A 25,688-nucleotide genomic window follows, 5' to 3' on the forward strand; every position below is an offset into this window, starting at 1 on the left:
CTTTTCATTGTTGTTTCTCATTAAAGTTTTCTTGTGTAGGTCGATCTTTAAGTTATGGAGAACCGTGGGAGTTATACGGCTGGGTTTAAATTCAGAGTGATAAAATATGCTGAAGAATATAGTAACAGAGCTGCCAGTCGAGAATTCAGTGTGACTGAGTTTTATATTCGCTACTGGCATAAACAGAAAGCTGCACTAGAAACCACCAACCGAACACGTAAGGCATTCAGAGGGCTGAAAATTGGTAAGTTTCCTGAACTGGAAGACGAGTTGTTTCATTACATTACAGAGTTGCAAAATAATGGCTTTAGTATCTCGCACGAGATGCTACATTTCAAAGTGCGCGAACTAGCGATTAAGGGAGGAGTTATCTGTTTGGATCTGAAAGTGATCGGGTTGGATCTGTAGATTCATGACACGCAAGGGATTGTGTCTGCGAAGGCGAATATCTCTCTTCCAGAGAATGCCGAGTGATTTCAGGGACAAAATCATTTTCATCGCCACGTGATAGCAACTTCAAAGAAAGGACAATAAGTTCCACCTTTTCAATACTATATATTGTGTGAAAGTTTTACATTACAGTTAAAACATCACAACTTTTGTACATTCAGTACCGGTTTCGACAGATTCCCTGTCATCATCAGCCGCGAATAATTAAACAAAGACAAGTATAGATCATGATTCTTATGGTGTGATTACAGTGGTGGATTAAAAATATACATTATATGATTAAAATAGTATATATATAAACACACAAATTAAAGGTAAGTAAAATGGGAATGGTCACTATTCTATGAGGTGTACACCTTAATATTTCTAATTAAAAGGTTAATTTGTTAAAATAAATTTTGTTCTTGTAATATATAATTAGGGCCTATAGTGAAATTTGATTGTAGGCTTAAATCTGTAATATTTTAACTTTTTGACCAGTCAATTCATTGAAGTTATGTAGCCATGTTTGACACAGTAAAAAGGTAAACAAACATTTAGTCGAATGGTGTTCCACATAAAATATGTTTAATTATTCTCGGCTGATGATGACAGGGAATCTGTCGAAACTGGTACCGAATGTACAAAAGTTGTGATGTTTTAACTGTAATGTAAAACTTTCACACAATATATAGTATTGAAAAAGTGGAACTTATTGTCCTTTCTTTGATGTAAATCTTGTTTCAATACTGAACCCTTTAGGTCCATATAGAGGGATGCCTACCTTTCTTACCTATCAGCAAAGTTCATGAGATCTGTCTCTTGGGTCGTATCGGGTTCTTCGTCACTTGCTGAGGTAAAGGTAGGGTTCAGTAATTCTAATCTATCTATTGGAATGAAAGGTTTGTTTAAAAGATTCCTATTTATTCAGGAAAATTCTGAAGCAATCTGCTATGTCAACGGTATCATAGAAGTCAATTGTGTCCACTGGACACCACAATCATTTTTACATAAACGTCAGAACACTGGTGTGAGACTTTAACGTAACTGCCTGACGGGCATTCATACTAGAAACCATTGTCTCAATTATTAATCATTTAAGAAAGGAAAGTCTGGAAATCCTTAAATTCGGCTTCCATGTGAGACCACATGTACCATCATAGTGATTCGTTATGGTCCAGCCCTCGTAACACGAACTCTGGACTCTGGGTATAATTAAGGCCGTCCAATCGGTGTGTGCCACACAGTGGTTCTACGGCATGGACCCTTAATTGAATCGATGTGACCTGCGTCTATGTCATGGACCGACATCTAATCTTCTAAGTTACTTTAAAGTCATTGTGGATGATGACCGCAAGGAAATGATGCTACAATTGCATATGGCCCTAATCCAAGTCACTGAGGTTGATGACCCCCTGACCATCCAAGTTTCTAGGCTGAAGGCTAAACACAATTAAGTTACATCGGTTGATGACCAAAGTTTCCACTTTACTATCCCCAGCACATTCACTGCTCAATCAATCAAAGTTCAATAATTACAACAATAGCAATGCTCACAAACTTTGTGGCAGTAAAATCCATTTCCTTCGGATATGTCCCCTTAATCGTTACTTTATATTTTGAATATTCCCCAGAAAACAAACTAAAATTTCCAGAATGCATCTCCAAGTTATTTAAAGTTAAAAACTTCATTATTGTTCCGTATTGAATAGAGAAAATAAGATGTACAATATTATAGGGAAGGATCCACCTTTCAATACTCCGTAGTAAAAAGTAGTTACAACCTGTTTAATGGGACCGGTTTCAACACATTTAGAGTGTCATAATCAGCCAAATAGCGAAGATCTTAACAATAGCTAACATATTAAACATAGGCAAAATATGTTAAATATGTTAACATTGTTAATGTCCAAATTTTTTATCAACGTTATTACTTCTGGTGTTTCTTCATAGAATTCCTCCACGGAACCAGGAAATGCACGTAGGGGACACTAGAACTATGTGCTTGCTAGACTGCACTTGAGCACCACAGTCACAGCAGGACCACTAATAACATAGATATTTGAGAATTGAATTTTAGGCCTTCCCCATAAATACCATTTCACTCAGCATGAATAAAATGTTTTATAACCTAGATTGCAGTGGCTCATTCTCCAACTTTACATACAGATTTTCATTATTCTCTTGAGCCATTTTTCTCGTAATGCGAGTACATACATACATACAGAGGTGATAGAATATTAAAAAGTGCATTTTCTTGTTATTATGGACATGATCGATGGAGAAATACCATTCTTTTTTAATTCTGAACAATGTACAGACAAAATTCTTATTTTATGTATATGGATGTTTAATTCCTTTTTTGGAACATCTTCGGCTACTACTACTACTACTACTACTACTACTACTACTACTACTACTACTACTAAATGTTTTCATACCGGGCGAGTTGGCCATGCGGTTAGAGGCGCGCGGCTGTGAGCTTGCATCCGGGAGATAGGGGGTTCGAATCCCACTGTCGGCAGCAGTTTTCCGTGGTTTCCCATTATCACACCAGGCAAATGCTGGGTCTGTACCTTAACCAAGGCCACGGCCGCTTCCTTCCAACTCCTAAGCCTTTCCTATTCCATCGTCGCCATAAGACCTACCTGTGTTGGTGCGATGTAAAGCCACTAGCAAAAAAAAAGACAAAAAGGTGTACATTATGAAAATTGACACAGATAAAACATTAGATGATAAAAATATAACTTAAAAATATTTAAGTTGAACCCTGATAGAAATTGGATGAATGATATTTTAAAAAGCTATAGTGATGTTTGGTCCATGATGAAGCGTCCTTTTTATTTCATGTGCTTCAAGGAAACAAATCTTGCTAATACCGTCATGTAGATTATACCCATAATATTGAAAGAAGCATTGTGATATTGCTTGAAGGAGGAGCATTGCACGGTGTTGCCACATTCCTGCATTCCTTTCTCTTTCTCCTCCTCGCTTCTGGATCATTAGTTCATTCGCTCAGACCACTCAGAAATGAGAGTTTTGGCATCTCCAATAAATAAAAACACCGCCCTTTAACCACTTTGAAAAAAGAAAAACCCAATGTTAAGTTATTGTCGACCTTCATGTTGTATGTCCGGCGCTCCCTTCTCGCTCCGCCAGCCAGCTACACGCGCGCCAAGTGTCATTCTTCTAGCCTCGACGCGCAGCCCTCAGTGCGCGTGCCTGAACCATCGTGTGTGTACTATAAAGAGGAACTCCCAGCCTGTCCAGATGCCCACTTGCCCCGGTGTCCAGCTCCAGAATACACCCTACGTCGAGCACGGAGGCTACTCCTCTTGAAAATGTGCTTCGACCAGGTGGACTGAATTTCTGGCAGTACGAGGTCTCACCTCTGGTCACCGCTCCTCTTATTCCGCTGCCCATATCCAGTCATACTATTACATATTTCCCTAATTAATGCAAGCTCCCTTAGTTTCGCTAAGTAAGAATTCTTCCAACATTGAACTTGCTTTTATGAACTCAGCAAGGAAGGACTTTCCAAAACGTTTATGTCAGTACTTCTGATAGTTTTCGACTATCGACTTTCATATCAAGGACTATCTTTTCGAGATAGTAGTGGATGTAAATACTGCAAACTTGTATATAGTGTACAAAAGATAGACTCTTTCTCAAGATTCCTAATTCATTTTGCTTCAAGTTAAATTTCAGTTTTATTTGTGTAAATAGTGTATTTTGCATTTGAAGCGAATAATAAAGTTGTGTTTTGTAAATCTCAACCTTGGTTACAACACTTCACGTTCACTAAAGAAATTTATTAAGTCACTAACATTTTTTAAAAACATAATGTAAAAATAGCCTTTAAAACTATCAATAATAATGCAACAATCTTACATAACTCTGCTTTTATTAATAAGACTAATAGTTTTTCGAAATTAGGAGTATATAGGATAAAATGCAACAGCTGTGATTTTTCTTATGTTGGACAGATTGGATGGAGTTTTAACGTAAGATATTTAGAATATATCAGTGCCCTAAAATATAATAAATTTTCAGCAGTAGGACAATACATGCACGATTACAATCACAAGTTTACTGACATTAAACAGGATATGGAAATCCTCAAATATATGAATAAAGGACCCCTCCTTAACGTAGCAGAAAACTGCTTTATACATTTGGACCAATATTTTAATCCAAATTACAATCCAAATGACATATCTGAAAAACTGAATATTTTATATGACACGCCTATTTATATTATCAGAAACACAAAATCAAATAGTCAAGGTCTGATTTTTCGCTCTATTCACAGTACTTTACTTACGCAATCGTGTGTATTCCCACATCCCTCAGCCCTGCCTTGATCCCCTTCCTTTCCGCTTCCCGTCCTTCCTCACTCCTCTATTCCTCCCTGCACCTCTTCCTCAAGGCTTCGGTAAAACCTCATCCACTCCATTCCTCACTCACGCTTCATATCCAGCTTCGCTCAACACATTGCAGCACGAGGTGATTCCCATACAACATATGTCATTTAATTATATTCTTCCCCCTAACATAACTCTTTCTATCTTAGCTGTCATTTATCCTGGTCAACTGTACGGTCCGCATTGAACTGCGAAATCCAACCATCTTTTAGTTACTATTATATATTTAGACCTCCATGCACAACAATCATAATCTTTCAAGATTCTTAAATCAGAAGAGCCTTTCTAACATGCATCGTATTCATGTATACTGGATATGTGAATATCTTGAGAAGACAGCTTAACTTCGGCTCAGTTGAACTCTAAATAGAAAGCAGCATTTTTTAACACAATGTGGACCGGTCCTGAGAAAACTCGCGTTTGCCTGACCGAGCATTGCGGAACAGTCCCGAGTTATCTCTTGTTAGCAGCAGACTGAAGTTTAGTGCTATCTTTTGAGATATACCGGAACTATTTGGAGGTCAAGATAGAACTCTGTTGTGTATGATCCTACACAACCAATAGTCACATTTCTTTTAGATTATTCTTCATATCATAGCTTTTCTTTGCATTTTCTGACAACATGTTCACAAAGTTTAAAGAGCCATGCAGTCTGCAAGATAGTGGCTCCCAGGGATCGCATGTGTTTAGACAGGGATGAAATTATTCGTGTATTATGTTCTGATATAGGCTCCGAATGTCCAAGTGATGCTGAATATTTAGAGTTTGATGATGAAATATCTTCTAACGGAAATGTTTCAAGTGATGACGATATAGCCTTATCTTCAAGGTGTGGAACTGACGTGGTGCAAAACGAGTCCGATGTTACGGGTGTAAAGATTCTAAATTTTGTAAATAACATAGTGTTTTCTAACAGCTGGGTTATGGACAACAGTGAATCTAGGCTAGAAGATTGTGAAGGTGCTCCTGGTATAAAGGTATGGCCTGATGAACCTGGTAACATAGGACAAGTAGCAGGACGTAGGTTTGGTGAGTATTTCTGTCAGTATGTAGCTGAGCAGACAAACTTACACTATGAGCAGAATTCACATTCTCATAACATATCCCCTAAAACACCAAAGTGGACTAATGTCACTAATAAGAATATTTGAACAAATTTTGCTTTGTGCATATTGATAGGACAGGTGAAGAAATCGTGTCTGAAAGATTACTGGCCAACCGATCCCCTAATAAAAACCCCCATATTTCCAAAAACTATGAGCCGAAATAGATTTCAACAAATACTTACCTACCTGCATTTCAACTATTCAGGAAAGCCTCCAGGAAAAAAAAAAAAAACAGAGTCGTCCTTCAAAACTAGTGAAGTTCTGACAGTTTATTTGAATGCATGTACTCTAGTTTGGAGGTGGTTAGAAAGTGGCCGGGAACAGGGCTGTGTATGGGGTGAAGGGGACCCGGTTTGCAGTGTGTCAAGGAGCCAGCCTTAATTGAACTTCTATGCATCATTCTTAACAAGCATTTTAAGAATCTCTCTCAAAAGCAACTTTTTAATGTAGTGCAGTGCACCAGCTTTTTATGAACAGATACACGAAACACACTCCGAAAATTCAATCCATTTGGTCACTGACGACTAAATATTCATGTCACTGTACTATCTTCAACTGACTGACTGACCAACTGTGGCCTCATTCTCCAAATGATTATCCATCGACCAAGGTTCCATCCAGTTGACAGTTCACCGTCCATCTCATTGACCGACTCACTGAGAGCCCACTTCCATTTGACTACAACACTCCATGGCAAGCCTCTCCATTCAGCTGATTCCCCGCTATAGGATCCTCCTCTATATATAGATACTAGTTGTCACATGGTATAACACCCACGTCATAGTTAAAAACAGCCATGATATCACTCCCACCCAGCTCCAAAGTATTACAGATTGTGTTGAAATAGCTTGAGGCAAAGTAGGAATTCCCTTAATTATCCCATACATCTAAATACGTGCAATGACAGAGCGATGACTCGGCAGTTACTGTAACAGTATTGCACCATATGTTGTAACGTTTTCAAGTTTCACAAATAATATATCCATATCCAGTATTAGGCAACAACTCTCACTCTACATTATTTTAATGCTAACATACATATATATACACAATAGCGAAATCAGATTATAGAATTGAATCAAATAATAATAATAATAATAATAATTATAATACTACTACTACTACTACTACTACTAATAATAATAATAATAATAATAATAATAATAATAATAATGCTGATAAAATAATAATAATACAGATGAATGCTTGTAACGGGATTTGAACCGTTACAAATACCAGAAAAGAAAAATATATTATGTTGTGTTTTCTAACTGTCAAAGGAGAACATTGTCATAACGCTTGCATTTTCTTCTTTCATTTTGCAACTCAAGTTGCTCAAAACTTCTGAGTAGTAAGAAAAGAAGCGTTCACAGTCAACATTAGCTCATGGATACCAGACTGACTGGAGAGCGCTGCCACTTAACTCAGGATGACTGTCAAGCAAAATAATCAGGACTTTCACAATATTCATTTTTCCATCCCGCAACACAGTTTGATTGGTTTGTTCTTGAAATTCACTGTACCCTTTATGATCACTGAATTATTCTCATTTTTAAAGAATGGAATAGACTTTACTTTTTTCACTGGTGCTGAATCGACATTACTGTTAATGATGAATACTGTACTGAACTAAACACTCCAAGTCCTGAATGCATGTTATTAGCAGGGTCTTTAAACATCAGTAGCTGCAATTTTCTAAATGCTAACACTACAGTTTTTTCTTCACAGCTTATCTTAACATCTCCCTGAATGTCTGCATTTCTGATGCAATTTAGCTTCTCTTCTGTTTCACTATAAAAATTCCCTTCTTTTGCTACTTTGAAATTTTGCAGTATTTTCCTGAATTCTCTTTAAAGTGTAGGACTTTCTGGGTATGAAGATCCCTCTAGTTCAGTGATGTATTCCACTAAATCATTGGCATGTTTCTTGATGAATGTTGCCTCTGCTGAAATTATACTTCATCATTCGTCAGTGATTTTATGAAGTCGATACCAGTATTGCTGATTAAGTCCAGATCTTCTAACTGCACAAATCAATTATTTCACAAAGATGCTTCTCAACATAGAAAATTGCCTCGAACGAAGTATTCCATATTTTCAGTACTGGTACTGGAAACAGTTTAGGATTTCAGATGGGTAATGATCTTTGCAAAATTGAACATACAGGTGTTTTATTTTTCTCATATTGATAAAGACAGCTTTAACCTTAGCCATAGCTGCATTAAGGTTTGTCAGTTCTTTCATGAATTTGCATCCTACCAAATTTAGCCTGTGTGCCCAACACTGATTTTGAACTGCATTGTCTCCGAGGAAAGTACTCAGGGGACTGAAGCACTTGGACATGTATCTTGCACTGTCACCAGTCCCAAGATATTGTTGTAGTTAATAGAGTACTTCTGTACAGATTTAAGTATTGCCCTGTTGTACGATTTTGCATCAGGTGCTTCCAGAATATGTACATCAGCAGCATAAAACTTCTGCTCTATTTTTGGTTCAAGAGGGTAAATTAACACGACAAATACCGTATAATCTCGAATACCACCCGCACTGTTTTTACGAAAATATTGCTTCCAAAATTGGGTGCGGGTCTTATTTAAAATTTTGGGATATTTATCTTTCTGAATGCGCGTAAATCGGGTATCACCGCCAGCGCGGCTTGGCAACAATGCTCTCTCTGCTCTCAGTATTCGCTACTTCCACGCTTGGCATCAGTCTCACGTACGTTCTCAGAGTATCAACATGAATTCCACAAAGCGTTTGTGATTTTTTTACTACGAGTGAGAAACTGAAAGTAGTTCAGGAAGCCGAAATGATTGGAAATCGTGCTGCCGGTAGGAAATACGATATTGATGAGTCGTGTATTCGCGATTGGAGAAAGAAGAAAAATGTGCTATTAACATGTAGTGGTGATCATAGAGCTTTTCGTGGACTGACTGTACAGTTTCCAGAAATAGGAAAAAACTTTATAAATATGTGATAGAATGGCAAGAATTGGGATATGGTGTGTCGACCGAAATGTGTCAGCTAAAAGCATTAGAGATCGCAAAGGAACTTTCATTGGAAGGGTTTAAGGCAAGCCGAGGATGGGTTTTTAATTTTTATGAAAGAATTGGGTTGTGTGTACGAAGGCGTACCTCAATTTCACAGCATCTTCCTGGTGCCTATGTTGAGGAAGTTATTGTCATTTCAGCGTCACACAATTCGGCTGTGGAAGGAAAGTGCATATTTGTTTTCCCAAATTGGCAGTGCAGAGCAGATGCCAGTCTACTTTGAAATGCCAGAGGACAGGACTGTGAATGTTAAGGGTGCAAAAAGTGTTACCATTAGAACAGGTTGTAATGAAAAACAATGGTGTATGGTAATGTTGTGTATTCTCGCTGACGGAACCAAATTGCTGCCATACATTGTTCTCAAGTGAAATACGCTTCCTAAAAATCTACCCGCTGGTGTTATAGTCAGATCTCAGAACTCCAGCTGGATGGACAGTTCACTTGTGGAAGACTGGGTAAAGTGTGTCTGGCAACGTCACCCTGGTGCATTATTGGGACAAAAGAGCTTGCTTGTTCTCGACAGTTACTGCGGCCACACAACAGTCGCTGTGAAGAAACATATCAAGGATGGCAAAACCGACCTAGCAGTTATTCCGGGTGGGATGGCGTCTATGCTACAGCCGCTGGATGTCTGCGTGAATCGTCCATTAAAAGCAGCCTTGAAACAGCTCTATACAGAATGGATGGCGGCTGATAACTGGTTGCATTCAGTGCCCGGAAGTTCAGCTGCTGTGTACGTGGATTTTGACGGCACAGAATCGTATCCCTGGAGACCTCAGAAAATGTAGCATTTCTAATGCTATGGATGGCAGCGATGACGACAATTTGTGGGAAGGTGCTGGTGATGAAAGTTCCGAAGTTGATACTGATGATGATGATGAATGAAGTCGTTGGATATCGTTCTGGAAATGTTTGTTTACTTTTATTTGTATTTTCTAATCAGTTGATGTGTGTTACTAAAGTTTGTAAATAATTTTGACTTCACTTTTTTAAAAAACTTTGTTCTTTCAAAATAAGGGTGCGGGTCTTACACGGTGAAGGGTGGTATTCGAGATTATACTGTACACATCGACCCAACCGATCTCTTATTTCGTTACATAGTAACATAATCTTCTGGCCACAGACTGCTTCTTTCACTTGTTGATCTCTTTCATCTCTCAGCAGTGGAACATATTTCTCTCTTAACAATCTAACTTGCGACAAATTTTCAGTACCTCTTAAAAAATCTATTAGGAATTAATTTTATAAAGTTCCGTTTCTGAAGTGGCTGCTGCTGCTGCTACTACTACTACTACTACTACTACTACTACTGCTGCTGCTACTGCTACTACCACCTGGGGGAATGGGCTCAACTCAATGGACTGTGTAACGAGGCAAACAACACAAGAGACAGAAAATTAGATCTGGCCTACAAGCTAAAACAAAACAGATATAACCGGCAATATCCTACAAGGGCAAAATCCAACATTGTAACTCAGTAATAAAACTGGAACGATTGTACACTTCAGAGTGCCCAATTTTAAATAAAAAGGGGGAGCTGCAAGAATTCAAGCAGGAAAGGAAGATTCTAAGGATATTTCTGGAACCACAGAAGACTACTGATGGGACTTGGTTGAAAAGGAGAAATGAGGAGCTCTACAAGTACACTGGGATGGTCACGGACACAATGCAGAAACAAAGGCTGAAATTCTACTGGCAACTAGTCAGAATGGATGACAAATGGCTAACTAAAAGGGTCTTCAAATACTTCATGAGATTAAAGGCCACCTCCGAGTGGGTGGAAGAGGTCAAGAGGGATGTAGAAGTTGGAATTCTGCAAATGATCCACAATAGAAGAGAGTTCAGAAGAGTCGAGAGTCCAAAACCATTTGAAGAGAAACCACTAAAATGGAGTCCTGAATGGATCATTTCCGAAGAGGGAAGAAAGATTAGAAGCTAAAGAATGAAGAGGTTTTGTGGAAGAGAAGAGAAGAAAGCCCAAGAAGCCTCAAGTTCTAAGGGGTCCATAGTTGGCTGAATTCGGGGAAAAAATAAATATATGTATATACAACAATAATATAATTTCGGCAGTAATCTATTCAGCATGTCTTCAGTGAATTCATTCATCCATTCTTCAAGAGCAGGGTGCTCCAATTTTTCTAGTGGTATATTCACTTTAAGAAAAGATTCTGTAGTCCTCTTGGCAAAATTATCTGTTGCAATAACACTTTTTCCCTTCTTTTTGCAGCAAAATTACACTGTACAATACTCTTTTGCCTCTCTATATCAAGAGGATGTACTGGCTGTAGATGATCTCTTCACTCATTTATGTTTCTCATTTTGCACATGCTTGGTACACGTATCTTTCTATCCCAAGATATTGTATGGTTAAAGTATTGACACATCATGGTTTTTGAATTTTATGCATGTAATCTGTCATTTTTAAATTCAAGAGCCCTTTCCCTTGCACTAATACACACCTTGGTCATAATACTAGTTGTAACAGAACACAAAGAGAAAACAGCAGACTGTTACTGGCCAGCTTCTTAAGCAGAATGACGCACGCGCGAGTTGAGTTGATGGAGTTGAACTTGTAAGACTGTGATGGACACGTTGGTCTATTCTGGAGGTGGTAAAACCTTTATAAGAAGGCAAACATCGTGAATTCGCATTATTGTGCATATAAAATTGATAGAGTTGACATTTGCGTTATTGTCTCATTCAGTTTTATTTCGCAAAATAAATCTGTCTAATTTTTGAATTTTCGAATGTATAGGTAACTGTTTCCCAAGCATTTTAACACTAGGTATACCGCAGCGGTAAAAATGACCGTTTTCAGTTTTGTTTTCTCTATCACTCTCGTAATACGGTTAGAGCATACAAACCCTTTGGTGGATTTTTGTACTTTTCAGCATATAGCTTCGAAAACCCGTAACTCCTTTCTTGTTAGCGCTATGAGTTCATATACCTACTTTTACCGGATGGTCATTTTGACCGGTATTGCAGTAGCTACCCCATCAGACATTTGTGGCATTCATTTAGAACGGGATATCATTCTAACAAGCTGTTACAGTGTACTTTATTACCGTAGTATTGAATAGAACTTACTGTTGTGCTGCAATGGGACAGCTGCTGACAGGAAAATATAGTCAGTATTTGTTCAGTAATGAAAGGTCTGCATTCGTAACGAGCAGTCAATTGTCGTGTGTATTCGGGAGAAAGTGGGTTCGAACCCCACTGTCGGCAGCCCTGGAGATGGTTTTCCATGGTTTTCCGTGGTTTTCAGTTTTCACACCAGAGAAATGCTGGGGCTGTAACTTAATTAAGGCCACGGCCGCGTCCTTCCTATTCCTAGGCCTTTCGTATCCCATCGTCGCCATAAGACCTATCTGTGTCGGTGCGATGTGAAACAAATAGCAAATAAATAGCAATTGTCGTGTTCACTCGTTACAATCATTCAAACTAGATTTTCCCGATTGTTTGTAATTACCCCGAAGAAACAATTTCTCGCGTAGTCTGCAAATGGATGCCGAATTTCTGAAGCATAAGCATATAATTTCCCCATCACAATCAAGCGATGAAGTTGGGACTGGTTTAGACCTCAATAATTGCGAAGACGTGTATAACTTGACAAAAGGATATAGTTTGGATAGTGATTCTAGTTGCGTCGAGCCTGCAGAATTTCCATGTGAACATGATATCACACAGCAGCCTTCGACCTCCAAAAGGTTAGGGAACTACTTGCCAATTGGCGATGCACGCACACTAGCAAAGCAGCTGATGACAAAGGTAAGCTTATTTGAAGTTAGTCATTTTGTATTCACGTAATTCTGTGTACAGTGTAAGTAAGTTTGTTATTATATTTTCCAGGTGAAGGAAACACTAAGGAAGATAAAGAAATTACTAGCAAGGAGCACAATATCAACTACAGAAGGCTGAGCATACGCTGTGGTATGTCAACATATGGGTGTGGTCAGCACATGGCGGTCGGCGAGGAAGAAGTCGCTTTGGATGGAACAGTGTGGACTCTTGTTGATCTACAAAGCCTGCCAGGCCGTCGAGGACAGTAAAATATACTGAGGGAAGTCCGAGGTTCCACAGGACAGCAAAACGCCACATTGAAGGAACTTGTGGCGCTACAGCTTGTCTTTTTATTGACGAATCCAAGCTGTGCCACGTCGAATGATATACTGCGGTTGGAGCCCGCGAAGTTCTGAACAATCTTGAACGGACACTTTCTTTGGAAGAATTGGATGCTGTCATTGGTATTTTATATGCACGCGGAACTTATGAAGCTGACACGAACGTTCTTGATCTGTGGTCACAGAAGTGGGGTCCTGGAATTTTCTCCCAAGCTATGGCACGGAACCGTTTCCCAGATATCGTGAGGTTTCTTCAATTCGATGAAAAATCTACCTGAAAATTGATAGATTGGCGCTTGTATCTGTTGTGCGGGACAAGTTTATACCTAATTTTACTATTTCCTTCAGAGCAAGTGAGGACATTACCGTGGATGAACAGCTCTTTCCATTGAAAGCTGCCCATTTATGCAGTATATGGTCAATAAACCAGAAAAGTTTGGTATGAAATTTTGTTTGGCTGTCGATGTGGAAGCCAGGTATGTTGTATATGGTTTTCCCTATCTTGGAAAAGATGGAACGCGACCCACTGATCAGACTCTAAGTGAACACGTAGTATTGCGTCTTGCTGAGTTTTTCATCAGTGAGGGAAGAAGTGTGCAAAGGGAACAAGACTATTGAAAGGTGTGCAATCTGTAGAAAACTGGTCTGTGGTTACGTTCACTTCAAAGGTGACCAAGCAGAGTGTGTGTACAGTGCAACAAATAAGTTGGAAAGCAGAAAGTGACATTCACGCAGATATGTATCTAATGTAAGCTAAAGTGTGTAAGGAGAACATTCTGCCTTACTAGTGTACTTATTTATTTATTTAATTATTTATTCATAATAGTGTTTACAAGTCATGCATGATAAAAATTACATTATGGTTTATGATGTTTTTATACTCAATTCAAACCTTTTCTTGGCACCAATATCCTCAAAAAACGAATACGTGCTACTATCAGTCAAAATGGCCGCTTCGGTAAAAGTAGCTAGAAAGAATGTTTGGTAATCCTAGTGTTAAGGAATATTTTTAAGAAGTCGTGTTACCGCAAATGCAAAAGGTGCAGGTCCCTACTTGTGGCAAATAATTTTTTTTTTAGAAGTAAAATTGACTTAGTTCTGAAAGGATTTTCTATACGGACCAGGGGAACTCCTTGAAACTTTAGTTGAAGTTAGGCTTTGGTTATAGTTTTATCGAAGATAGTAAAATAGTTGGAAGCCTGAAAAAAGAAAAGGGTTTTTTAAATTGAAGAAAACCTTGTGGTGGAGTTGGAAATATTGAAAAACAATCAAATGGCTCACCTCCCCTTAGGTCCTGTAATGCTTGGTCCATATATGCTGGCTGCATATGTGTGACCAGCAGCTGATCTTTGAGAGGGACCGGAGAGGAGATGGAGGAGAAAGTTGGGGTAGTGTTGTGGAGAACGGAAATAACAGTTAGGTTTTCCGGTTTCTTTTTAGTAACTTTTTTTTGTAAATATAAATTAGAAGCCTCTTCTAAGTATATTTACATTTTCTATAGTCTCGTTTATGTTGAAGTTGGGGTTCCGTTTCTGATCTATTTCAATATAAATGAGTTTGATTAAATTCATTAGTTTACCTTTATTCAAAGTAGGTAGGATTGTTAAGTCTTTTTCTGCAGTGGTAAATTTATTAGTTATCTGCTATGTGTGAGCTCAGGGGGCTGAATATATACTGTGTTTTTCAGCATTTGTGTTCCAGGGATATTATCGAAAAGTTTGTTCTCGTACATTAGACAAACGTATCAGTTCTGAGTTTGTTAGTATAAATCCCCTGATAATATTGCATTCGCATTACACAATTTTACTCTTGTAATTTTTCAATCTTGATGATAATTTCCTCTGTAAGTAAATGGATTAATTAATTGTGTCATCTTTTATTAGACCCATAAAATGTCAATAGTATTGTAATCCTGTAACATTGGTGAGGATATGCAGAATAGTAAAACAGAGTATTAAGTCTCCCTGCAAAATTGTTGTAAATGAGAATATGTGCATTAATGCATAATTTCAGTTCCATTTTTGTTCTTAAATATGCTTTGTGATTACCTGTGATGATATCTGTTTTAATTTTGTTTTTGCTATGAAATGCTTGTGTTATTGAACTCTTAACTGTATGATGTGTGAATCAGCTGTTCACTTATTGGAATATATTTTGCAGGTGTGTTATATTTGTGAAGAGCAAGGAAAAGGTTCTCGTGCGACTATAGGTGCTTGCATGCAGTGCAATAAGTCAGGGTGTAAGCAGCAGTTTCATGTTACGTGTGCACAAGCGTTAGGACTCTTATGTGAAGAGGCAGGCAACTACCTAGACAATGTGAAGTACTGTGGTTACTGTCAGCACCATTATTCTAAACTGGTAAGAGAAGAGTTATTCATTGGATATTTTTGTATTTGGATCAGCATTTTCATCAGTCAGTCGTTTCATTAGTGTCGCATCATAACCTAAATATATACTGATGAAAACGCTGCTTTTTCGTACCTATGTTTGTAATTCTTGCTTTCTGATTGAAGAGTGAATTAAGAAAATTTCAAGTCACTCAAGTTAAATTTGAAACAATGAACAGTGATATAAAAAGAAATTCTAAGATTACAGATTAAGCATAAAATGAGTGTTATAAAATATTTTATAAGAAAGTTGAATCTCATAAACTTTGTAGCTTCATTAAAACATTCACATTTCTTTGGTTAATATCCCAATTATTATTATTTTTTCTTTGAAATATTTTGGTTCCTTTTGATTTGTGTTCTAAGTCTGTAACATCAACTTTGGGGTAACATGAGTGCAATTTAAATGTGAATTTATTAGCCCAATGGGGAATTCAGTAGAATCCCAGTGAAATTAAGTTGGATGGTAAAAGCACGATCAACACTTGAACAATAGGTCAAGTATAGCAAAAAGTTGTCAACAGGCAATAGCAAATAGTTATCCAACCCACAGAGTCAATTACTAGTAATATTATACATGTAATGCATTTTATTAATTACTCAGTAGAGAAATTCAGCACCCATAAACTGCAAGGAATATATATGTGCAGTGGAAATAAAAAGGAAATGAAACTAGGGCCCAATGTTAATGAAAGAGGACGTTAGGACCGAAGAAGTTTATATGGGCAAGAACAAGATAATGGAATTTGCAATAATATATGTCTGTCTTTTTTTTTTTTTTTTTTTTTTTCAGCCAGCAGAAAAATAACAACGATTTATAATAGAGGAATAACTGAGCATTTAACAGTTTGATAATAAGAAATTTTTAGCTATAACCTGAAAGAGGACTGTATAAAATAATCTGAAGTTTATAAATCTGTGTAAATTAATTTAAAACTTAGTTTATTCAATCTTAATACGAAGTGTGTTAAAAAAAAAGACCGAACTTTGTAAATTGCGCGCAAACCGCAACATTGAGCGAGTTGTGACTGTGGCGGCGCCTAGCGGCAACTTCTGACAACAGACCGCTGCTTCCGCATTCCATTGCCTGCATTATCAGTTGAGTTAGAGCCTCTGAAGTGATTGCGTGTGTCACATGTTTATCGAATTCTATAATGAAACAGCTTGAAGAACAACGCGTGTGCGTGAAGTTCTGCTTCAAAGTTGGGAAAACGTTTGTGGAAACATTTGAAATGTTGAAGCTAGCATGTCGAAACCAAAAGGCAATCATCACAGTGGGTGGGGAAAGGTTCTCCTCGACCGAAAAAAGCACGAATGAGTCGTTCAAACATAAAGGTGATGCTGATTGTGTTTTGTGATTGGAAAGGCATTGTCCATCACGAGTTTGTACCCCGAGGCCAGACAGTGAACAAAGAACTGTACCAGAATGTTTTAACGCATTTGAGAGATGCTGTGCGCAGGAAGAGGCCTGAACTGTGGAAAAACAAATCCTGGATGTTGCACCATGACAATCCGCCAGCACGTGCCTCTCTCTCGGTCCGCAGTTATCTGGCAAAACACCAAATTCCTGTTGTGCCCCATCCACCCTATTCTCCCGACTTGGCTCCAGCAGACTTTTCCTTATTCCCCAAATTGAAAACCACCTTGAAAGGACATCGTTTCCAAGACATTGAAGAGATCAAGGAGAATGCGACGAGGCAACTTCGCGCCATCAAAGAAAGTGCATTCCAGGAAGCATTCCAAAAGTGGAAGAAACGTTGGCAACACGCTGTTGATAGTGCAGGGGACTATTTTGAAGGGGACAGTCTGTGAAATGATGTAAGCTACATAATAAAGGTTTTCTAGCCACAGTTCGGTCTTTTTTTGAACACACCTCGTACTATCGTTGCCGAGACACAGCTGGTATTAATAACTAAATTCTCTCATAAAATGGATGAAGGTAGAATATGAGTACGACTTTGAGAGAAGATCAAGTGCCTAAATCTAAAGTTTACAAATGATTGTAGTGAACCTGGCAAATATAGGGCAATGAATATAAACAAATTCCACAATAATGGGAAGAGTCTACCAGATAGTCAAATTTACAACCAATAGTAGTGCTAATAACCTGCTCAATAATACAAGTGTGCATGAAGATGTGATACAAAAAAACCTATTCCAAGGGATTATAATTCATATTTACAGAATAATAATAATTTCATGTGGCTATTTCTAGCTGAGTGCAGCCCTTGTAAGGCAGACCCTCCAATGAGGGTGGGAGGCATCTGTCATGTGTGGGTAACTGCGTGTTATTGTGGTGGAGGATAGTGTTATGTGTGGTGTGTCAATTTCAGAGATGTTGGGGACAGCACAAACACCCAGCCCCCGAGCCATTGGAATTAACCAATGAAGGTTAAAATTCCCAACCCGGCTGGAAATCTAACCTGGGACCCTCGGAACCGAAGGCCAGTACTCTGACCATTCAGCCAACGAGTCGGACATTTACAGAATACAAAACGTATAACCTACAATATAAAAGGCCAGGGTGGGAGAGAGAGGATCCAGAAAACACAACAAGAGATATACAAGAGAAATATAGATAAAGAGGTTAAGGAAAATGGGCATTCAGTTTCCATGATGTACTTTGACATGGATAATTTTGAGTTCATCCTCAAAGTCTTAGTAACTGTCCTGAACGCATAGATCACTCCCCTAACTCCCGCCAAGGTAGCCTTAGAAGAAAATATAAGTTAAATTTGATGTAAAATGGTCTCTGTATCTCACCTTAAAATGCAGCTGCAGAATGATGGGGCAGAGATAAACCTCTCGTGCCACGACAAGGTCCTATGTGCTCATCCATACCAGAATTACAATCTCGATTCCACCTGCCGAAACAGGCAAAGTGGCGAGAATATATAGGCAGTGAGATGATTCCAGAAGGTATGAGCACAGAAAACAGCTGAGCACGTGCTGTATACGTAAACAAAGGAAACAGATGAACATCCAATATGGCGACCAGTCAAAATTAAGCGGGAGTGAGTGAAGGCATACAAGTCAAAACATATGCAGGGTAGACATTAAAAGGCAAGTTCAATAACATGTAAGTGGATGTGGATGTATATACTGAGCACACGAAGTAGAATGGCACAACTCATGTTACTCAAATAGTCTTTTAGTTTTTGTTGTGTGAAGTAAAGTGTGTTTGTATTGTTTTTCTTCTTTCTGTTTTTTGCATTTAGTCCATGGAGATGAGTTTTGACTGTGTTTAAAATATTTTCTTCCTCTGGTGCTGTGTCTTCACAGAAGGCAGGCAACTAGCATAGAGTAATCTTTCCTATTTTGTGTATTATGAATTATAGTCGCTGTATCATGGATGTTCAACTACTGTTGGAAGTACCGCGTCCAGGATAATCTTCCCCGCATACATTGACACTTCTGTTCTGTCTTGCCTTCTGTGATTAGTTGTATCAGGCTGTGTTTGTCATATCTGAAGATGTGACCAATATAGCCTACTTTCCTGTGTTTAGCAAAGGGTTAGGACTTCAGATGATTTTACAACATAATGGAGTACCTCCTCATTTGTGATGTGGTGTACTCATGGGATCTTGAACATTGCAAAAAACTAGAGCTGTTGATGTAATTGATTAATCAAACTGATTAACTGATCAATGCACTTTAACCGATTAATCAAACCGATTAAAATTTCAGTGTGGTGAAGGGAAAAAAATGTTTTGCCTGGCACAAAACCTGTTTAGAGTATTACTATGTGTCATTTGGTATGCAAACCTCAGCTATTATACGATTGACAGGTCATTAAAGTAAGCTGACTGAGCTCGATAGCTGCAGTCGCTTAAGTGCGGCCAGTATCCAGTATTCAGAAGATAGTGGGTTGGAACCCCACTGTTGGCAGCCCTGAAGATGGTTTTCCATGGTTTCCCATTTTCACACCAGCAAATGCTGGGGCTGTACCTTAAGGCCACGGTCACTTCCTTCCTACTCCTAAGCTCTTCCCTATCCCATCATCACCATAAGACCTATCTGTGTCGGTGTGACGTAAAGCAAGTTGTTTAAAAAAAAAGTAAGCTTATGCTCATGCCTTTCTTTCAGAAAGGTAAAAGCAGTAATACCTCAGTAATTGCTCTCTTCTAAAACGAGGTTTATGGCCATTGCTTTTACAAACTATTGGAAAGGAAATACCGGTCTACTATAGTATATTTGTGGACCTTTACAGAACACAGTCAGGTTGCATAATGGGTGTATGGGTGCAGGCAAAGGTACTTGAAGGGACTGTCATTAAGGAATTTTCTGTAATGTGTGAATAGACAGATACCAATTGCCAGAAAGAAGCAGCAGAAAAAGTGACAACTTAAAACTCAGTTTGTGTGTGGTTGTTATTCAGAATACAGTACAAAGATGGCTATGAACCAACGTGAGGAAAACTTGGTGAAAGTTTTGGTTTTAAACTAAATAATTGCAGTAAAGTGATAGAAAGAAAGTATTTTGTAAGAAATGTGGAAAATTGTTCAGTTATACTGGAATATTCAATATCATCTCAAATATATTCATAATTTCGAAAGCTTATTTGTGTCTATCAATGTCATTACTAGTTCATCTTCTCAGACAATTTTGGAGCACCTTATAGTGAAGCCTGTATGTCCTCTAATAAGAAAACTAAAATTACGAGTAAACTAGTTAAGTGGATTGTGTAGGATAGTAGACTGGTCAACATCGTCTCTGATCATGGTCTAGACGAGGTTTTACAGAAAGCTTTCAATTTTCACACTTCCCCCTGAAGAAAAAAAAAAAAGAAGTTCTATGAAGTAGAAAAGTCAAAATTATTAGATGAACGGAAACTTGTAGAATTTTAGTCTCACGGGGGATTTCTTGTCTTCCGTATCTAACTGTAGCTACTTGGGGGTTACAACTCACTGGATTGATTCAAATTGGGAATTTTGTAATTCAACATTACAAGTTAAACATTTTACAGAAAACCACAATGCTGCTAACTACACTGAAGAAATTGAAGGTGTAGTTCGTGAATGGGGTTTGGAAGATTAAATAGGTGCTGTTTGCACTGGAATGCAAGAAATATCGTTTTATAGGAGTTGAAAGAGCAAAGTTTGACAATTTTCAGTGTGCAGCCCTCACTCTATAGTTAAGTTGAAATAAGGCTATCAATGATGCTGCTATCAGACCATTACTTTCAAAGTGCAGGAAAATAGTGGAACATTTTAAACACAGCCTTTATCTCGAAAATCAGCTTGATAAAAAACTTCAAGAACAAGACAAGGCCTGGATGCCTGTAAATTAAAACAGGACATGGTTACTGAATGGAATAGCACATATTTCATATTCGAGATACTTATGAAAGCTAAACGGAGTATTTTAGACATCCTGTCGACCCACTCTTCTAATATCAAACGTCTAACAACAAATTGAATGGGACATGATAGAAAAAAATTGTCTTTAAAGCCATGCTTTACCGGGCGAGTTGGCCGTGTGCGTAGAGGCGCGCGGCTGTGAGCTTGCATCCGGGAGATAGTAGGTTCGAATCCCACTATCGGCAGCCCTGAAAATGGTTTTCCGTGGTTTCCCATTTTCACACCAGGCAAATGCTGGGGCTGTACCTTAATTAAGGCCACGGCCGCTTCCTTCCAACTCCTAGGCCTTTCCTATCCTATTGTCGCCATAAGACCTATCTGTGTCGGTGCGACGTAAAGCCCCTAGCAAAAAAAAAAAAAAAAAAAAAAAAAAGCCATGCTTAGAAATAACAGACCTCCTTGGTGGTGCCAAGTATTGGACAGGTGGTATTGTATTGCCTGTGGTAACACACTTGAAATTATCTTTACGTTGCTTCAATGTCAATCTTGGGTACATAGTTAGATTTAAAAGGACTTTTGTAGAAGATTTTACGGCAAGGATAAATAACTGGTGTAATTTGAAGACATACCAGGAAGCTACTGCTCTTGATCCTAGATTTAAATATCTTAGATGTATTGAAAAAAGGACCTGGATTCCATGTGGAAAAGAATTTCGGAGAGGAACTTGAACGGAGTACAAGTTTCTGTAAAACCATGCAGCGAGAAGAGGAAACTGAATTTTGAAACCGACGAGGATGAATAGGATTCTGGTCGTGCCATTTTGGTTTCTAGTTCGATACCACTTGAGATGGAGATTGCAGTCTACAAGTCATTGGTGGAACTGGAAGATGACTTCGCAGACTGTTTGCAGTGGTGGAAAATACATTCAATCCAACTTCCACATCTCGCACACATTGCAAAAACATTGCTTTGCATTCCAGCTACTTCAGCTCTTTGTGAAAGTGTGCTCAGTGATGCTGGAAATATTGTTACTAAAAGAAGGGCAGCTCTTAGTTCTGATCATGCCACTTATTGACATGTCTGAAGTCCTGGAGCAAAGAGGTGTGACTGTAAGTGTCAACTTCACAGTTTCAAACTTTTGTACCATTAAATTACCAATATTGAAATATATTTACCGGGCGAGTTGGCTGTGGGGTTAGGGGCGTGCAGCTGTGAGCTTGCGTCTGGGAGATAGTGGGTTCGAACCCCACTGTCGGGAGCTGTGAAGACGGTTTTTGGTGTTTTCACATTTTCACACCAGGCAAATGCTGGGACTGTACCTTAATTAAGGCCATGGCTGCTTCCTTCCCACTCCTAGGCCTTTCCCATCCCATCTTCATAAGACCTATCTGTGTTGGTGTTATGTAAAACAAATTATAAAAGAAATATTTTTAAAATATTAACCTAACTGCTTTTTAATTTTTTTATTACTTGCATGTCACGAATACAATTAAAAAACTTAAAATAAAAAGTATATGTTCTTTATAGCATATTGAATTATAAAAATGTTTTATGCCAGGTGTTTTTCTCAAAGTTATAGTGTGAAAAACAGATCAAAATTTGATGAATCGGCCGATTAATTGATTAAAGTAATTCGGTTAACTGTTCAACATTTTTAGTCCTTCGACAGCTCTATGAAAAACATCCACTTTTCAAAGGCCTCCAGTCAATTCATTGACGTGAAATCTTTGATGTACATCCTGCAACATCTTACGTCAGCACTGGTAACACACAACACTTCAAAATATGCCAACAAGTTTTGAATCAGAAGGCAAGGTTGCTCAAAGATTTAAGTTCAGAAACAAATTTCTTGCAGTGCTGATTCTGGTTTATATTTTAACATCTGGAGCTCATTCATGTATTAATATCTTAGGTAGTTGAATGGTAACATCCTTACAGTGTTTTTATCCACAGTTGTAACAGGAGTGCTGGTGATTCTCTGCTTCATAATTAAGTAATTTATATAGCAAATATTGTAATGGGAGTTGAATTATGGCTGAGAAGTGATGTTATGGATACGGAAATTTTCTCAGGGAACTGGGGTTTTTATCATAGAGATAGGATAGCAACGGTAGGAAAGGGAGTGTTCATTCCGGTGAAAGAAGAATTTATAAGCTACAGAAATCTTAAGAATGAGAAACATGAAATTCTGGGTATGACTAAGTAATTGTCAGCTTCACAGTTCAAACTTTTGTACCAATTGTTGTGTTGATGGGGTGAAATTTCCTCATGGGGATCATTGTAAGTACCTAGGTGTTAATATAAGGAAATATTTTAATTGGGGTAATTACATAAATGGGATTGTAAATAAAGGTTACAGATCTCTTCATGTGGTTATGAGGGTATTTAGGGGTTGTAATAGGGATTTACAGGAGAGGGCATATAAGTCTCTGGTAAGACCACTTTTAGAGTATGTTTTCAGCATATGGGACCTAAAGATAACAGGCAGTGTGGATGTTTTTGAGGTGAACAGACCTGGAAAGGGTGTTGCTGATGCTGATGTGAATTATTTGATAAGATACCAATTTTTTTGGGAAATGGTATGGAAAGGAACGTAATTATAGCGGGTGATCTCAATTTACCAAATGTCAGTTGGGAAGGTAATGCAAATGACAGGAAACATGATCAACAAATGGCAAATAATTTAATCTGGGAAGGACAGGTGAACCAGAAATGATGGTAACGATGGTAAACGGGATGAAAGTCAGGTTGTGAGTTTCACAAAGAGGAAAAGTACTCTCAGTTCTAATTATTGTGTTGATGGGGTGAAATTCCCTCATGGGGATCATTTTAAGTACCTAGGTGTTTAAGGAAATATTTTCATAGGGTAATTACATAAATGGGATTGTAAATGAAGGTTCCAGATCTCTTCATAGGGTTATGAGGGTATATAGGGGTTGTAATAAGGATGTACAGGAGAGGGCATATAAGTCTCTGGTAAGACCACTATCAGAGTATGTTTTCAGCATATGGGACCTTCGCCAGGATTACTTGATGTGAGAACTACCGAGCTCGATAGCTGCAGTCGCTTAAATGCAGCCAGTATCCTGTATTCCGGACTGACAGTTCGGAATATATCGCTCAGTCGAGGGTCTTGTAGGTTTTATGGCGACGATGGAACAGGAAAGGGCTGGGAGTGGGGAAGAAAGCGGCCTGGTGTGAAATAATATTAGTAGACGAATAAGTTTGAGTGGTTGTTTTATAAGTGGGAATTCAAGGGGATAATTTAGGGCAAGTATTTGTGTATATAAAGAGGAGTTAGGGACTAGAATAATTTACTGAGGGAGATGGTCGATAAATTTCCAAATTCTTTGAAATTATTAAAGAAATTTCTAGGTAAAAACTGATCTGCCACCTAAGCGACTGCCTGAAATGCAGATCACTGGTGATTAATTACCATGAATTTATTTTTAGAATGCTTATTTTAATGCTGAACTCCTTGCTTACGTCATTGATGCTGTTCATCTAGATTCCTTTGTCAAGATTGTCAGTAGTTCGAAGGATGGTTTCAGAGTATTAGTTAGAAATGTTTGTTCCCCATTGTATTCTTTTCAGCAATATGGTCTCCAATGGAAGGGCTTATTTCCAAAGCGACACAACTCCATTTTTTCGGATTTAAAGTTGAATGTGCACATTCTCACAATATTAATTTATCATGTAGAAATATATTTATTTCGGAAGGGAGTATATCATGCTTAAAATGGCTTCCAAAAGTTGTATTTTTTCCCAAGTGATGCAACTCCTCACTGTTTTTATTTCCATAGTGCCACAACTCCACATGATCAATGGCCTGGCACGCACATATCACGTGACTGTTTACTGATTGTGGTGGGACTCTGCTCTTTCTCTCGTGGTTTTGTCCTTTCTATGTTGTGTTTAAGCAGGCCCTGCTGGGAAGAGGTAGGAAATGGTCATTTCTTGAAGTGGAATAAGTACAATTGGGCAATGTATTGAAAAAAGGCAAAGTCATGGATGTTAAGAACCTTCTCGATAAACTGGGTACACGTGAAGGACATCCTGCCATGGCATTTTATCATAGAATGCTTTCTTCTTCTTCAACTGCTGAATATTGAAACACACAAAGAAGAACGTTAGTCCCTCAACTAGAATGTAATAATGATTTCTTAAATCTTATTTTGTGAGTTGAACATGTGAATTGTATGGGTCTATAGGTGCTTCCAAACATTCTTTCCCCAAAATATGTGTGTTAAGAAATACAAGGTATAACTCCAGACAGTAAACTTTGTTTGTTTCCATTCATATATAAGGTTTTGCCAAATTAAATTTGTTCTTTTACATTGTAGGAATTTTTATTTTCTATTCATGCTATATGAATTTTGAAATTATTAAATTGTAATTAAATGCAGCATTTGTGAAGTATTTCAGTTTGCATTTTGAACCCCTCTTTAGTTCCAGAGTGATGTAAATCCAAGACCCCCCCTCATTTCGATGGTATTCTTCGCACTAGGATTTTAGCCACCATTACGTTGCTCAACGTCCGTAGGTTTAACCTTAAAGTACCCTACACGTGTCCTCTGGGTGGTGCTAATAGAGCAATAACAACAATAATATGCCGTCGTACAGCCCTACGGGGCCTCACGGTTATGACAATCGAGAAATCAAGTTAAATAACAATAAAGACAGTCCTTCTGAGGACTTGCATTTCCAGACTCTGAACCTTCAGCTCTCAGTTAACAATCTGCCAACTTTACATCGAAGGAATCAGTAAGGCAAAATGTACATTTTTGAAGTCATGTGGCTACGTAGAAAAAATGTAATCTCTATCTTACTAGCAAATTCATTTATTAGAAAGTGGCATTTCTTGAAAAATGC

General features: G+C 38.2%; 1 protein-coding gene across 10 annotated transcripts in view; it reads left to right on the forward strand.

Annotated features, from left to right (window-relative positions):
- Alh (Alhambra) overlaps positions 1-25,688 on the forward strand; it is a 338,473-nt gene that overhangs the window by 60,510 nt on the left and 252,275 nt on the right. For all 10 annotated transcript variants that reach the window (XM_067150502.2, XM_067150503.2, XM_067150504.2 and 7 more), the window contains one exon: positions 15,290-15,487. In XM_067150502.2, the coding sequence (XP_067006603.2) occupies positions 15,290-15,487 (198 nt within the window). The remainder of the gene's footprint in view (positions 1-15,289; positions 15,488-25,688) is intronic.

The sequence above is a fragment of the Anabrus simplex genome, chromosome 6, assembly GCF_040414725.1.
Source record: "Anabrus simplex isolate iqAnaSimp1 chromosome 6, ASM4041472v1, whole genome shotgun sequence".
Classification (NCBI taxonomy): Eukaryota; Metazoa; Arthropoda; class Insecta; order Orthoptera; family Tettigoniidae; genus Anabrus; species Anabrus simplex.